This window comes from Pseudorasbora parva, chromosome 8 (assembly GCF_024679245.1).
Source record: "Pseudorasbora parva isolate DD20220531a chromosome 8, ASM2467924v1, whole genome shotgun sequence".
Taxonomy (NCBI): Eukaryota; Metazoa; Chordata; class Actinopteri; order Cypriniformes; family Gobionidae; genus Pseudorasbora; species Pseudorasbora parva.
In genome coordinates this window covers 40298779-40315880 of record NC_090179.1, presented here as the reverse complement: position 1 = coordinate 40315880, position 17102 = coordinate 40298779, and the positions used below count along the sequence as shown (strand labels likewise).

Genomic DNA, 17102 nt, shown 5'->3' with positions numbered 1-17102 from the left:
TCTCTCTCTCTCTCTCATGCACACTGAAAACTAGTAAGTCTGTGGATTCGGGAGAAATGAAACATATTCCCCTGCTTACACAAACCTCTGCCTAAGGATCGTCACTCTTCTACTTTGGTTAAAGCTGTAAAAGAGGGAATATTTTAACTTGTTATTCTGTCAAAGCAGGTAAAACAACAATCCTTAACTTAACTTTGCTTTTTATTTTATTTTTAATTACTTTTTATCTTAACTTTTGTTTTATTGTCATTTGGCTTGCATTGAAAAAAGACTTTGTAAACTCTATGTATAGTAAAAGACTTACTCTATGTGTTTGATCATAATTATATGATAATCATGATGTCATGTTTATTCTTTTACATACACACACACACACACACACACATACATACAAATCTGTAAGAATAGGGCACAATGTACTGTATTAATTTGACAGAATGTTTTTACACAGAATTTAGTTTTACTTAAATGTTTTACTTGTATTTTAAATTGTGAACTTATTTTTATATTAACACACAAAACCGGAAGGATTTTGTAGATTTTTAAACTTACTCTATTGTTAATGATTTACATATTTTGTACTTTATGTATTTATACTGTAATGATTTACTTCTGGCAGAGCAGTTTCTATTTGAGGACAGACTATCCACAAAGAAATGTCTGAGTCTGCAGCGAGTCAGTGTGTGGATCAGTTCAGCTGTCCCGTCTGTTTGGATCGGCTGAAGGAGCCGGTGACGATTCCCTGTGGACACAGTTACTGTATGAGCTGTATTACTGACTGCTGGGGCCAGAAGGAGCAGGGGCCGCCGTACCGCTGTCCCCAATGCAGAGAGAGCTTCAGTCAGAGACCTCTACTGAAGAAGAACACTCTGATAGCTGAGATGATGGAGACGCTGCAGAAGACGTCCCTACAAACGGCTGCTGTGGAGTGTGATGTTTGCACTACAGAGAACAGAGCTGTAAAGTCCTGTCTGCAGTGCTTGGCCTCCTTCTGTCAAACTCACCTGCAGCTTCACTATGAATCTCCTGCGTTTATGAAGCACAAACTAGTCGAAGCTTCCAGACACACTCAGGAGAACATTTGCCTCAGTCATGGGAAACTTCTGGAGATTTATTGTCAGGATGATCATCAATGCATTTGTTGTTTGTGTATTGATAATCATAATGGTCACAGTGTGGTGTCTGTGGGTTTAGAATGGACTAGTAAAAAGGTATAATATCAACAATACTTAACATACATATTTTTTATTATTAAATTGCATATTGGCTATAATTTCAAATAACCTTTTTACATGCCTTTACCAGACTGGAAAGGTGTTGTCTATTTTTTCCAGTTTTTATTATAGTTATTTTTTTTATGTTAACATCCTCAGAAAGAGTTAAAGGAGATAAAGGTGGTGTGTCAGAATCTGATCCGGGAGCGAGAGAGAGGTCAGCGGGAACTCAGTGAAGCTGAGAAGTTTCTTAAAGTAAGTTTCTTAATGCGTTCTTTAGTTTTAAAGTTTGTTTGACACACACATGTACAATAGAAGCAACAAAACAAACAAGGGGCAACCGCGTGCAAGTGCTGTAGGAAAATCTGATCTTTGTGTCTGACAGAGCACTAGAGAGCATGGAGGACATTGAGAAGGTCTTCACTGAGCTCATCTGCTCTCTTGAGAAGAAACGCTCTGAGATTAAAGATCAGATCAGAGCTCAGGAGAAGACTGAGAAAGATCGAGCAGAGGAACTTCACAAACATCTGGATCAAGAGCTGACAGAACTCAGAAAAAGACAAGCAGAGATCGACAAACTTCTGATTACTGAAGATCAGATCCAGTGTCTGAAGGTAATGAAAGACCTTTCATCAGTTCCATGTTTCTATACTCAATGTTTCCATTTTTTAAATGGTTGCTTTCACATAAAAAACAAATCTTTTTCAGTTTTTTTCTTCTGAGAAGATAAATATATTTTAGAAAGGCGATCAGCATTTCCTCGTCTTGTACTGTGGACAGCCAGATTCCACAATTTCATGTCCAAATTTGAGGCAACTGATGGTAAAATCTTGGAAGAAACAGTACAGCGACTTAAAATATCAAACTGCGCTCTTGACACACTCCCAACTTCTTTTTTTCAAAACTGTGTTAAACTGTTTAGAAGATGACTGCCTAGTAGTGGTAAACACTTATTTTTGGGACTCTTCCAAAGTCCCTTAAAACTGCAGTAGTTAAGCCCCTCCTGAAAAAGAGCAATCTGGATAACCATTTTAAGCAACTACAGACAAATCTCCCCTTCATAGGAAGATAATCGAAAAAGTTGAGTTTACTCAAGTCAAAGACTTTATTTTTGGTTTTTAATTTTCGCTATTAACTAGTTGCTTATTTGCATGCATATTACTAGGATATTGGCTGTTTAATAGTAATTACAGTGCATCTGCAAAGTATTCACAGCGTACCACTTTTTCCACATTTTGTTATGTTATAGCCTTATTTCAAAATTGATTAAATTCATTATTTTCCTCAAACTTCTCCAAAAAATAGTCTATAAGGACAATGTGAAAGAAGTTTGCTGAAGACTCGCTGCTGGAATATACATAATCCTACAATGATGCTGCCACCACCATGCTTCACTGTAGGGATGGTATTGGCCAGGTGATAAGTTGTGTCTGGTTTCCAACATGACGCTTGCCATTTAGGCCAAAGAGTTCAATTTTTGTTTCATCAGACCAGTGAATTTTGTTTTTCATGGTCTGAAAGTCCTTCAGGTGCATACAGGTGGCCTTTTACTGAGGAGTGGCTTCCATCTGGCCACTCTAACATACAGGCCTGATTGGTGGAGAGCTGCAGCGATGGTTGTTGTCCTGGAAGATTCTCCTCTCTCCACAGAGAAACGCTGGAGCTCTGTCAGAGTGACCATCGGGTTCCTGGTCACCTCCCTGACTAAGGCCCTTCTCCCCTGATCGCTCAGTCTGGCCAGACGGCCATTTCTAGAAAGAGTCCTGGTGGTTCCAAACTACTATTTACGGATGATGGAGGCCGCTGTGCTTATTGGGACCTTCAATGCTGCAGAAATTTTTCTGTACCCTTCCCCAGATCTGTGCCTCGATATAATCCTGTCTCAGAGGTCTACAGACAATTCATTGGACCTTGCCAAGGCTGTGAACACATATGTACATGTGTTTCCCCCATGTTTTTTAAAATTTTTAATTACTTTGCAAAGATTTCAAACAAACTTTTCACGTTGTCATTATGGGGTATTGTTTGTAGAATTTTGAAGGAAATAATTAATAAATCCATTTTGGAATAAGGCTGTAACACAAATGTGGAAAAAGTGAGGCGCTGTGAATGCTTTCTGGATGCACTGTATAAAGCACATATTAATGCCTTATTCAGCATGACCATATTCTACATCCTAAATCCTACCCAATACCTAAACTTAAACATTACAAAACTACCTTACTAGTGCTTAATAAGCAGTACATTAGGAGTTTGAGGCAAAAGTCATTTTTAATAGTGAAAATGTGTTCCTCATGCTAAAGTGTTACCGTTGTTTTCATTGAGCAGAAACAAATTCTTAACCTCAAATGGATATTTGGACAATTTCCAATCTGGTATATAACCGCATCATAGTACAGAGCCCTGGTTGCCTTACCTTGCCTGGCATGAGTGTGAAGGTCAAATTCCATACGAATTATTCGGAATCATTCGCTCTTCTCTTCTTGGTCTGCGCCAGTGAACACCTGTCATTCATTAACATGGGCAGCTGAAAAATAAACGCTGTTCACGCTCTGCTGGCGCTTGCGATTTAAAGACATAAGATCACATGGGTGTTTGAATCGAGATTACAGGATTAGTTCACTTCAGAATTAAAATTTCCTGATAATTTGTGCGTCATCCAACATTTTCATGTCTTTCTTTCTTCAGTCCAAAAAGTCTTCAGTTTTCTGAGGAAAACATTCCAGGATTCCACATTCCGTATTATGGACTTCAACGGCAACCAACCGGTTGAAGGTCCAAATAAATGCAGTTTCAAAGGGCTCTATACAATACCAGCCGAGGAATAGGGTCTTATCTAGCAAACCGATTGGTCATTTAAAAAAAATATATATATATATATACTTTTTAAAGGGGGGGTGAAATGCTGTTTCATGCATACTGATCTTTTTACACTGTTAAAGACTTGGAATCCCATACTAAACATAGACAAAGTTTCAAAAGTTAAGGTGGACGTTTGATGGGAGTATTTCTTTGTCAAAAATACTACTTCCGGTTAGTCATAAGTTTCGGCAAGTTTTTTGAGATCATGCGTCCCCTTTGACGTTAATGGGGGCGGAATTTCCTTGTATGGGCCTTACGGACAATTCTACCGGAAGCGCGTGAGAGAGAGAGAGGGAGAGAGCAAAAGTAACAGCCTACGCCCATCAAAGCGCTGGCTTGTAGGATGCTGGACAGGTGATTTGCACATAATAATGTCACCAAAAAAGTGCGTTTTTGGTTGCCAGACCAAGACAGTCCTGCACAGATTCCCCAAAAACCCCGCGTTAAGGCAACAGTGGATGTAATTTGCTTTTCCGGATCAGCAACTGAGTTGCGCGAATGTTTATATCTGTTCGCTGCATTTCGGTGCCGACTGTTTCATAAACAAGGCCCAGCTCGACGCCGGATTTTCCCGATCGCCTAATGCTGAATGATGGAGCAGTCCCAACATTAGTACCGCAGGCGGTGAGTGAGACTGCTTCAAATGTCTGTGTCTTTGCCTATGCTCATCAAGTAGCCCAAACATGATCACGTATAGTTAATTGATCAATGGAGCATGCGATGTGTAGTGCGTGTACATTTGTTTAGCTGGCCACTATATGTGTAACTTTATGTTTGTGTATTGTAAAAGCACTCCAAACAACAATACACAAAGAGGGGGGAAATATGTTGAACTAAATAAGCGCCCTTCTTCATTCAAATGCGCTACTATTCCATGTCTTTCTATGTAAACACTAACTAGCCTGCCGTGCAAAACCAGTCCGCTTACTGTCTACACAAACCACGCGTAAACACACAAACACACGTGCACAACTGCACTTCCCACATGTATACCTTCAAAGACAAAAATACGACGATATAATTCAAGTATAAATATGTAAATAACACAAGCCGCTAAGCATATTATATAGTTAGTGTATAACTTGTACCACATAGAGACGTCCTGCTCTAGTCGTTTTTGCTGCTGCTCCTGTTCAACTGCAGCCTCTGGGTCTGATTCCGGATCATAGATGTATGGCTGTATCTGATTAAAAGCCATATTTTTATTTTGAATAAAGTTTTTTTCCCGCTATTAGGGATGACACAGCTTTACGACGCACTCGACTCAACACAATAGCAGCAGCGCGCACACGTCATTATTTAGCTCCGCTCACACGACACGCCCCCACCCGCTCGGCTTTTTTCGGAAAGACACGGAACAGCGCATCTTTCTTATATAATTATAAAAAAAATAAAGACTTTTCGGAGATATGCAGGATGCAATGCTACTCTATAGGTACTTAAGATTGACATGACACTGACTGAAACTGAGTGTTTCACCCCCCCTTTAACCACAAATGCTCGACTTTGGTGTTCTGCTTTTTCACAACATATGTCATCACATCGGAAAGGTCGTGACCCAGTACTGACCCAGTGCCAAAAAACTCCATATCCTCAAACTTCAAAATCGTCCTACATCGTTGTTTTACCTTATTTTTTGTAAAGGGCATTTCATTTAGTCTTTGCATGTTTGCTTTAACACTGTTGGTACTTCCACCTACATCACGGGCATGACCTTTCTAACAAGAGGTCATACATCGTGCAAAAGCAGAACACCGAAGTCGAGCATTTGTGGCATCTGTTTGGCTAGATAAGAACCTTTTCCTCAGCTGGTATCGTGCAGAGCCCTTTGAAGCCATTCGAAGCCCTTTGAAACTGATTTGTAACTTTAACCTGTTGGTTGCCGTTGAAGTACATTATATGGAGAAAAATCCTGGTTTTTCTCAGAAAATGTCTTTTTTTTGACTGAAGAAAGAAATACATGGACATCTTAGATGACATGAGGGAGAGAAAATTATCAGGAAATTTTAATTCTAAAGTGAACTAAACCTTTTACGATAAATCGTGGAGCGTTACTCCTGACTCTCAGTTTCTTCCATTCCAAATGCGGGAATGCCCTCAGTATCCTCCTTTTTTTTATAAACTATTTTACTATATTTTATATAAATTTTTGTTCTCAACTCTTATTGCTATTTTTATTTATTATGCTGGCTATTGTTAAAGGTGCCATGAACTGGCTTTTTTAAAAAAAATTATACTGTTCTCTTCAAATGTCAAGTGTGTAAAATGTCAAATGTTTTAAGAGTGAACAACGCAGATCAATAAATGAATGTTATTTCACTATTAAAAATTCCCCGGCCTGCCCACGGGCTTACGTTTTGGTTAGCCATCTGGAAAACACACAGCCCTGGGATGTTGGGCTTTGTGAGCCTTGGCCCATACATGTCTTAGTCTGATCCAAATCGCAATGAACCAACAAATACAGGATTCTTCAGCCTTTGACAGCGTACTAAGGTATGTTCTGTTAGACACGTGCAAATAATCAATACGATCTGTAACAATGCAATACTATCACATATAAAAAACAAGTTTTACTCACATAAGTGTGTTGCACTAGCCTAGAAATCTAGACGCACCCTAGCGGCAGCAAATCTAATCTGCCGCAAGTGTCATCTAGCAACTCTCAATACACTTCTGAGCTGTAAACGCCAAACTCATCGTGTATAGAGTCGGTGGGCGGGGCTTAACATAATGACGGCAGAGTTGCGCTTGCGTGCCTCTAGTAAACACAGAAATGGCGAACGGCGGTCTTTCAAATCAGCTTTGACCGCGACTCTGGAAGACTTGGAGTTGAGCTTTTCTCTGAGAAAAGAACAAAGAACGGCACTGAAATCATTCTTAAGAAGGGAAGATGTGCTCTGAGTTTTGCCGACCGGATATGGCGAAAGTTTAATCTGTCAACGAGCTCTGCTTCACCTTCGTTGCTCTGGTTGGTGGTAGCACTGTCCAATTGCGTGCACGCCGTGCAGAGGGAGTTTTGAAAGACAACCGTTTATCCGCCCCTCGGATTGAGCCCTGTCAATGGTGAGTTTCTAGACCAAACATCTTAATGTGGGTCTGGCTTGTCAGGCTAGTATTGCCCCATTCCTCCTGTCAAATCCAAAATAGGTGACACAGCAATGTGTTTTAATCTCAATATGTCTGCAAATCCGTCTCGACTTGAGACTTGTTTACAAACGAACCCCAGTGCAATGAAGTGAACACACGTACAATGTCTTCCCCACGTGAGCTGGAACTTCATTAAAAATAAAGTTCAACCACACATTCCTAATATTAGGATCAGAAGGAAGCTTATGCAGCGACTGTGTTCTTCCACCATTTCTTGCAATCTTCTTCGACATGTTTATTGCTGCTGGCTAGCGCGATCCGAACAGCTCCATAAGTCGGTGGGCGGGGCTACTGAACTTCACGTGCTTATTATTCTGTAGAGGCGTGTTTCGCAACACTATTACGGATGAGGCACATTCTGAGATTGATTGTTTTCTGGGCCTGGTGTCTATAAAAGCTTTTCAGCTCTGAAACTTACAATGACCTTATATATATTAAAAGCTCAAGGGAAAGTTGATTTCTCAATTCATGGCCCCTTTTATTCCTATGCATCTGTTGTAATTATTTTGAAGAATTCCTTCTGCAAAGCTTTGAATTACCATTGTGTATGAAATGTGCTATATAATAAATGTGGCTTGCCTAACAAACGGTGCTGCATTTGTCTCATTTCAGAGCTGTCAGTCTGTGTGTGTTTTACCCACATTTGAAGATTTTCCAATCACTCAACACACTCATCTGTCTTTTAAAGACATTTCAATCACAACATTCAGAGAGGTTTTGGAGGACGCCTGTCAACAGCAAACAGCTAAAATATCACAAGAAGGTCTGAATATTTTGATATATTGTATTGCCATTCATCCTCAGTAGAATTTAACTAAATAAATGTATGATGTTTTTTGTCTCTTCAGTGTCAAATGTCCATGTTGCAAAGACCCGAAATTATTTTTTACAGTGTAAGTTGACTGTGGTGGATACTTTACGACAAATCATTAATTGATGAGTATCAGTGGATATGATCTGTTACAGTGTGACTATTTTGGAAACAAAGTTTACATTGTTCAATATTAGTTTTTTCTTCATTCATCCTGTTCAGATTTCTTTGAACTTCACATGAATCCGAACACTGCAAACAATAAACTCAAACTGTCAGAAGGGAACAGAAAAGTGTCATGTTCAGATAATGTCCAGCAGTATCCCGATCACCCAGAGCGATTTGATTGTTGTATGTACGTAATGTGTCGTGAGGGTTTGTGCAGTCGCTGTTACTGGGAGGTCGAGTGCAGTGGGGACAACTGGGCTGTGGCAGTTTGTTACAAAGGAATTGGACGTAAAGGAAGAAGTGATGACTGTAAACTTGGCTCCAACAAAAAATCTTGGAGATTGTTCCGCTATCAACAGAATGTCTGTTTCGTACATGCTAAAGTACAGGTCAGTGTCCCTGTTGCCTCTAGAATAGGAGTGTATCTGGATCACAGAGCAGGAACTCTGGCCTTCTACAGCGTCTCTGACACAATGACTCTCCTTCACAGAGTCCAGACCACTTTCACTGAACCCTTATACCCTGCTTTTCTAACTGGAGAAGGTTCATTTGTCAGAATCATAGAAGAGCAGAATTTAAAAACATGATTTATCATTAAAAAGTTAGATTTACACATCAAATATTGATTTAAATGAAATGGTAGTTCTGAATTCTTAAAATTAGTATATGTAAATTAGTTTACCTGAAGTGTAATTTGTAGTTTTGTTGATTAAAGTCATGTACTTTCTTAGTTATCAGTTGTACTCATGTTCGTCAAGGTTATTTACTGCAGCTCTTAATAATTAATGCAGTTCATCAGCATCAATTACGTGGGGCATTATTTATTAAGGTACAGATATTGGGCCTCATTTTAGCATTTGAATGACTCAGTTGACTTCAGGATGTGGTATGACTTTGATTTGGCATAGTTTTTACTTTTTCATAACTACAGTATCTGACAGGGTTTACAAAAAGCTGAGAAAAAGCCCTGAAACCTTTATAAAGAGGCAGTTTTAACATAGACCTCTGTCAGTAGTATAAATGTTTGTTTCAGATTCATCTTTCTGCTTACTTCAGTAGGCTAACAAAGGTTGCAATTGTGATCAAATAAAGAGAAAATCAAATCAAATTAGGCATTTTATTTTAATAGCATTGTAGTGATCATTTGATTTGTGGCTGTTTTAGGAAACATTTTGTCTCCAGTATTCATGATCTGTGTAAGATCGTCTGTGATTGTGTTTCTCCACAACAGCTGAATGAAAACCTGTTCTCATAAGAAACATCACATGTTAAAACAATAAATGATTTCTGAAAGCTTTGATGCCCAATGACATTGTACAACAAACATAAACTCATTAGTGTTTTAGTTATTTTACACACCGATTGCTGGAAGTGTGTTAGAAACAAAGAAACACATATTTTATTAGTTATTACAAACCATTTAACTAGATCATTGGTATCAAGAGATATGCTGTGATTTTAAGCAAAGTACAGAGTAGAGAGCAAAGTGGCTTCAGAAAGTAAAGTGGCTTCACTCTCACTCACTCTCTCTCTCTCTCTCTCTCTCTCTCGCTCTCTCTCTCTCTCTCTCTCTCTCTCTCTCTCGCTCTCTCTCTTTTTCTCGCACTCATCTGCGCACTGAAAACCAGGAAGTTTGTGGATTTGAGAGAAACGAAACCTATTTCCCTGCTTACACAAACCTCTGCCTAAGGATCGTCACTCTTCTAGTTTGGTTAAAGCTGTAAAAGAGGGAATATTTTAACTTGTTATTCTGTCAAAGCAGGTAAGAACAACAATCCTTAACTAAAGGTTTTATTGTCTTTTTAGTTGCATTGAAATATTTAATTGTAATAATTTAACTGTATGTATTTGAAAACAATTCTATGTTCATTTGGATGTCATGTTAATTCTTCGGGTGAAAGATTATTTAATGCTAATACACAAAACTAAGCCTTATATTTTGGGTTGCTAGGCAACGTGGGGGAGAGGACGCTGGCGTTGTCTGTTCGCGGCTTCTCCACCCACAAATCATGTTACTGTACTATTAGATTTAGATTTTATTTTATTTTATTATGTTTGTGACTAGTCTAACAGTCAGAGCTACAAATGGGACTGTTGCTGATTGCTGGCAGCCACTGAGAGGACGTTGTTCGTCGCTTCGCCGTTTTCCACCGCTTCTCTGATGTTTTTTTTTTTTTTTTGCTGCGGTTGGTTTTGGTTTGAAGGACATTTGATGTTGCTCGCCGCGGCTGCTCACTGGTGGTCTCCCTCGGGCTTGAGCTGATGGCTGAAGTAGGGCTGGGAATCGATTCCAAAAAGAATCGATTCCTCGATTCCAAGGCGTTGGGAATCGAGAGTCGATTCCAACGTTTGGAATCGATTCCATCTCGGGGAATCGACTCCTCTTTATTCACTTGTCTCTCGCTTACTAATAATGATTGGAAGTCTATTTATTTTTTGCAAAAGGTTCTTTTGCACACAAAAACTCCAAAAACTAAATTGTGAAATGGTTCTGTTATCCACAACGGTAGGTTTTGAGCGCTGCTTACAGATGCAGATGTGAGGGTCTTATTTTAATTTTCTATTTTCTTTTATTTTCATTAATCCATTGATAACAGAAAGAAAATGCGCCTAGTACAGCTTAATGACCGAGTCTTTGTTGCTATAGTAATGAACGCAACTTGCTCGCGCATCTGATTGACAAATAAACTGCGCACTCTTATATAATTATTTTTCTTTAATATTGTGGTTATTTTACCTCGTACATTCTGTGCAAGCACTTATTTGAATGTAGTCATTTAACTTAACTGTGCACATGCATTTTAGACATGTCTTGTAGTTTTAAACATGCAATAAATGCACATCCATGAATAATGTGCTATCCTTTTGATTTATTAGGCTAAATCGCATTTACTTCTGGGCTATATGGGCCATTTCAGGAGAATCCATCATTTAAAATTCAGCAGAGTTATGGAAACGTATCATCATTTTACAAATAAAGTTTCAGAGAAGGATACTTTCTACATCCTTGTATCCTGCGGTCACTCCGGAACTAGGTTCACCATCGATTTTGTTAAAAAAAAGAAGAATCGAAAAGGAATCGAAAACAACAGTGGGGAATCGATTCTTGGAATCGACTCCGTCGATTCCGGAAACAGGAATTGGAATCGGAATCGATTCCAAAAATTTCGGAATCGACCAGCCCTAGGCTGAAGTTTGCACCGGGCTAGCATCATCCGGTGTAATGACTGTCCCCCTGTGAAATCGTGTCCGCAAGGACCCCACAGAGCGATTCTATTGGCTGAAAGAAATTTTATTGGGGAATCTGTTCAGAGCCTGATTACAATTCTTACACAATCGCGTTTTGATTTTTGCTGTTTAAATTGTGTTAAAATAGTCTTTGATGTCTTACAAAGCATATGTTTCATATATTAGTAGTATATAACTTAATCTATAAGTGCTTATATAAGTATATAAGATATATGCAAGCATATAATCTATTTACTTTGTGCACCTGTTCTTTATAGGCTATTGCTGGTTTTTTTTTAATTCTTTATTATTTACATTATAAGTACATTACTATGTCATGATTTGGTATTGGTAGTTTATCAGTCAAAATAATTCAGAACATGTTTTTGCTCCCATTATAGCAATCAGTTACATACTTCAAATAAATGTTTTGCATGTGTATGTGTGTACTTAGTATGGCAATGAATTTATAGTTTATTTTTAAACAATTGCTTGTCCAGAACCATGTATAACAACTTTTGATCAGTAGGGATGGGCGAGTATCACCGATATCGATACCAATACGATACTTTTAAACTTTTTTTTTTAATTATTAAATATATTAAATTATTTAAATGACTAACAGTAAAAATACCCACTTAACATATTTGAAAGGTTAATTGCAACTTATTAGATCATGGAGCGGCTTGGACTTCTGCGCGGACCCCGGTGTGTCCAAAGAAGTGCCCGTAAAAATGTTCTGCCTCCTGCATGGTGCTGTGGCGATCCCCATCGTCTGAATCGTCATGAAGACCGATCATCTGGTCTTCAGCGGTCATGCCTCGACAACGTCATCAGGACACTGCCGCTGGGAGAAATGTAAAACATGGAGTGGACCACAGTGTGCTGCGGAGCTTACAGAGACTTCCACCATCAGCTCTGTTTCTGTTCACCATCAGCTCTGTTTCTGTTCTGTTTTCTGTGTTGGTTGATTGTTTTTAGTATTCTATATTTTTACTTGTCATTCATTTTTTTGTTATTTTTTTCCCCTTTGTTGCACTTTGAGATTCTTCGGAATTAAATGTGCATTATAAATAAAATCTATTATTATATTTTTATACTTGCTCATTCATTAATGATTTACATGTTTATTTATGTAGGCTATTCCTTCAGAAATGTCTGAGTCTGCAGCGAGTCAGTGTGTGGATCAGTTCAGCTGTCCCGTCTGTTTGGATCGGCTGAAGGAGCCGGTGACGATTCCCTGTGGACACAGTTACTGTATGAGCTGTATTACTGACTGCTGGGGCCAGAAGGAGCAGGGGCCGCCGTACCGCTGTCCCCAATGCAGAGAGAGCTTCAGTCAGAGACCTCTACTGAAGAAGAACACTCTGATAGCTGAGATGATGGAGACGCTGCAGAAGACGTCCCTACAAACGGCTGCTGTGGAGTGTGATGTTTGCACTACAGAGAAGAACAGAGCTGTAAAGTCCTGTCTGCAGTGCTTGGCCTCCTTCTGTCAAACTCACCTGCAGCTTCACTATGAATCTCCTGCGTTTATGAAGCACAAACTAGTCGAAGCTTCCAGACACATTCAGGAGAACATTTGCCTCAGTCATGGGAAACTTCTGGAGATTTACTGCCAGGATGATCATCAATGCATTTGTTACTTGTGTATGATTGACGGTCATAAAAACCACAACGTGGTGGCTGTGGATTCAGAATGGACTAGTAAAAAGGTAATCATTATTTTTAAGAAGTTATTACTTTTTTCTTGAGTTGATAATATTAGTCAAAGTTTTTTATTATACCAATTTAAAATACTGAAATACTTCCTTCGTATACGTTAACATCCTCAGGAAGAGTTAAAGGAGATAAAGGTGGCGTGTCAGAAGCTGATCCAGGAGCGAGAGAGAGGTCAGCGGGAACTCAGTGAAGCTGTGAAGTCTTTTAAAGTGAGTATCAGAAGATGCCAGTGATGTTTACAGTGCTTCTAACAGTGACGGATTATTACAGAATCATACAGAGAATCTTAAGCGAATAAATAATGCTGAAAACATACTCACACACACACACACACACACACAAAAAACATGCAAATGTTTACAGTTTCCATTTCAGGCTTGTTCTTTTTGCTAAAGGTTTTATTTTTTATTTTTCAGAATTGTCACTCAGTTCTTTATAGTTGTATAATGTATATTTGAAAGTAGCTGGAAAACTAATTAAAGCTATCAGTTCACTGTCAATCTACATGATCACGGTCTCGATTTCAATATGAGATTTATGATAATGGATAATTTCATTGAAATTGGTCTCATAATTACATGCTATTGTTCCTGTCAATGTGTGATCATACCTTTGTGTCTCTGTCAGAGTTCAGCGCTAGAGAGCATGGAGGACATTGAGAAGGTCTTCACTGAGCTCATCTGCTCTCTTGAGAAGAAACGCTCTGAGATTAAAGATCAGATCAGAGCTCAGGAGAAGACTGAGATAGATCGAGCAGAGGAACTTCACAAACATCTGGATCAAGAGCTGACAGAACTCAGAAAAAGACTAGCAGAGATCGACAAACTTCTGATTACTGAAGATCAGATCCAGTGTCTGAAGGTAATGATGCAAAAAATTTGAGAACCGTCCAGAAATTAAACACTATTGTATCATGATTGTTTTGTGTTTAGAAAAGATTCGTTGAGCTTCACAACTTATGTTTGAATTATTATTTGTCTAATTTCAGAGCTGTCAGTCTGTGTGTGTTTTGCCCACATTTGAAGATGTTCCCATCACTCAACACACTCATCTGTCTTTTAAAGACATTTCAATCTCAGAGTTTAAGGAGGTTTTGGAGGACGTCTGTCAACAGCAAACAGCCAGAATATCTCGAGAAGGTCTGAATGATTTCTTTATTGGAATATAAAATGTGTCATTCGTACTATATATAGGATTACACCTAAATATTGACTTTACATTTATTTCTCTTCTCATTATTTAGTGTCAAACGTTCATGTTGCACAGACTCCAGAACCAAAGACTCCAAATACATTGAGGCAATGTAAGTTGAGTTTTTCTTTTTTCTTTCTTTCTTACAAACACAAGTACATGTTTATCATTTAACGTGCCAAATAATAATTTTAGAAAAATAATAATAATAAAATATTCCATATGTGTTTGTGTGCATCCATCCTCAGATTTCTGTGAACTTCACCTGGATGCAAACACTGCACATAAAGAACTCAAACTGTCAGAAGAGAACAGAAAAATATCATATTCAAATCAAGATCAGCAATATCCTGATCACCCAGAGCGGTTTGATGAGTTTCAAAATATCTTGTGTCGTGAGGGTTTGTGTGGTCGCTGTTACTGGGAGGTCGAGTGCAGTGGGGACATTTGGGGTGTGGCAGTTTGTTACAAAGGAATTGGACGTAAAGGAAACGGTGAAGACTGCAGACTTGGCTTCAACAAAAAATCCTGGAGATTGTCCCGCTATCAACAGAATGTCAGTTTCATTCATGCTAAAGCACAGATCAGTGTCCCTGTTGCCTCTAGAATAGGAGTGTATCTGGATCACAGAGCAGGAACTCTGGCCTTCTACAGCGTCTCTGACACAATGACTCTCCTTCACAGAGTCCAGACCACTTTCACTGAACCCTTATACCCTGCTTTTCTAACTGGAGAAGGTTCATTTGTCAGAATCATAGAAGAGCAGAATTTAAAAACATGATTTATCATTAAAAAGTTAGATTTACACATCAAATATTGATTTAAATGAAATGGTAGTTCTGAATTCTTAAAATTAGTATATGTAAATTAGTTTACCTGAAGTGTAATTTGTGGTTTTGTTGATTAAAGTCATGTACTTTCTTAGTTATCAGTTGTACTCATGTTCGTCAAGGTTATTTACTGCAGCTCTTAATAATTAATGCAGTTCATCAGCATCAATTACGTGGGGCATTATTTATTAAGGTACAGATATTGGGCCTCATTTTAGCATTTGAATGACTCAGTTGACTTCAGGATGTGGTATGACTTTGATTTGGCATAGTTTTTACTTTTTCATAACTACAGTATCTGACAGGGTTTACAAAAAGCTGAGAAAAAGCCCTGAAACCTTTATAAAGAGGCAGTTTTAACATAGACCTCTGTCAGTAGTATAAATGTTTGTTTCAGATTCATCTTTCTGCTTACTTCAGTAGGCTAACAAATGTTGTAATTGTGATCAAATAAAGAGAAAATCAAATCAAATTAGGCATTTTGTTTTAATAGCATTGTAGTGATCATTTGATTTGTGGCTGTTTTAGGAAACATTTTGTCTCCAGTATTCATGATCTGTGTAAGATCGTCTGTGATTGTGTTTCTCCACAACAGCTGAATGAAAACCTGTTCTCATAAGAAACATCACATGTTAAAACAATAAATGATTTCTGAAAGCTTTGATGCCCAATGACATTGTACAACAAACATAAACTCATTAGTGTTTTAGTTATTTTACACACCGATTGCTGGAAGTGTGTTAGAAACAAAGAAACACATATTTTATTAGTTATTACAAACCATTTAACTAGATCATTGGTGTGGGTGAGACTAGTGTGGGTGCTGGTGGATAATGAGCAGGCATAAGGCGTCCGGTCAGAGACGAAGAACACTTTAATGGCTTGATGAATTGTAGTACATTGTTAGATGGATGGCAGAATGATACAGAGTAGTTTGGACTGTATTATGAGTGGTATGAGTGGTTCTAAAACAATAGAAACAACAATACCCAGTTAGTAATGTAAATAATAACAATAATTAAATCACTTTGTCACTTAAATATACAATATGTATATACTTATACATATATAGTGATGCATAAGCTAGATTAGCACTCGTGAAATTAGCATCACTTTATCTGCCACGTGAGCTCGGGATAATCGACACGTATTGCCTAAATAACATGCTTAAGATCACTTTTACCGTACATAATAACATACACATACTCAACGAGGCTCAAAGTATCTCAAAACATTAATATTTAACTTTCTCTGTATGCTTTCACTAGCGTTGCATATGATGCAATAGGTACACAATGCTATGGCGCACATCCGCGATTACAACAAAATAACGGCAATACAATCAAACATATTAACTATGGCTCTTTAAAGATAATGAATAACATAAACTAAGTCACTCACTTGTTTATGAACGCACTCTGAAACAACAACAACAGCGGCAGCGAATTCCCTATTAGAGCTCTCCGAACTGCGTTCTGTGGGTCAATACTGAACTCTTAAAGGGGAAAAACCTCATTTAACGTAAGGTATCTAAAAGTCCACAAGAGGGCACTAATGTATCTACATATGTATTCAAAGCCTTTTCTACAGCCGCCCCCACATTTCTGGGTAAATGTGAAATCAGAAAAGGCACTATCCCATAAGGGATAGCACGAAGGGATCCTCAGTCTGGTAGGGCTGGGAGGCTGATCAGACGGGTGATTGGACGAAGATAAGTTTTCTTCTTGACTTCTACCTCTGCCGTTCTTGCTCTCCCATCTTCTCCAGGAAAGACTTTAGTTACTTGTCCAACTGGCCATAGAGCTCTGGGTAACTGATGATCAACAATCATGACAACTGTACCAGGTTTTAAGTTCTCGGTCTCTCTGTGCCACTTCTGGCGGACTTGCAGTTCTGGGAGATAGTTACGGAGAAAGCGTCTCCAGAAGT

At 38.5% G+C, this 17102-nt stretch overlaps 2 protein-coding genes across 2 annotated transcripts; both read left to right on the top strand.

The window, feature by feature from the left end:
- The first annotated feature begins 36 nt into the window (after window positions 1-36).
- LOC137084802 (E3 ubiquitin/ISG15 ligase TRIM25-like) lies at window positions 37-9504 on the top strand. Its single transcript, XM_067451272.1, has 7 exons — window positions 37-168; window positions 625-1211; window positions 1374-1485; window positions 1608-1828; window positions 7836-7986; window positions 8072-8116; window positions 8257-9504. The coding sequence occupies exons 2-7, from the start codon at window positions 657-659 to the stop codon at window positions 8787-8789; spliced, it is 1617 nt and encodes a 538-aa protein (XP_067307373.1). The 5' UTR covers window positions 37-168; window positions 625-656; the 3' UTR covers window positions 8790-9504.
- A 323-nt stretch (window positions 9505-9827) lies between these two features.
- Window positions 9828-15787, top strand: LOC137084800 (E3 ubiquitin/ISG15 ligase TRIM25-like). The gene is made up of 7 exons (XM_067451269.1): window positions 9828-9964; window positions 12570-13145; window positions 13266-13361; window positions 13780-14013; window positions 14141-14291; window positions 14396-14455; window positions 14592-15787. The coding sequence occupies exons 2-7, from the start codon at window positions 12585-12587 to the stop codon at window positions 15122-15124; spliced, it is 1635 nt and encodes a 544-aa protein (XP_067307370.1). The 5' UTR covers window positions 9828-9964; window positions 12570-12584; the 3' UTR covers window positions 15125-15787.
- The last annotated feature ends 1315 nt before the right edge of the window (window positions 15788-17102 follow it).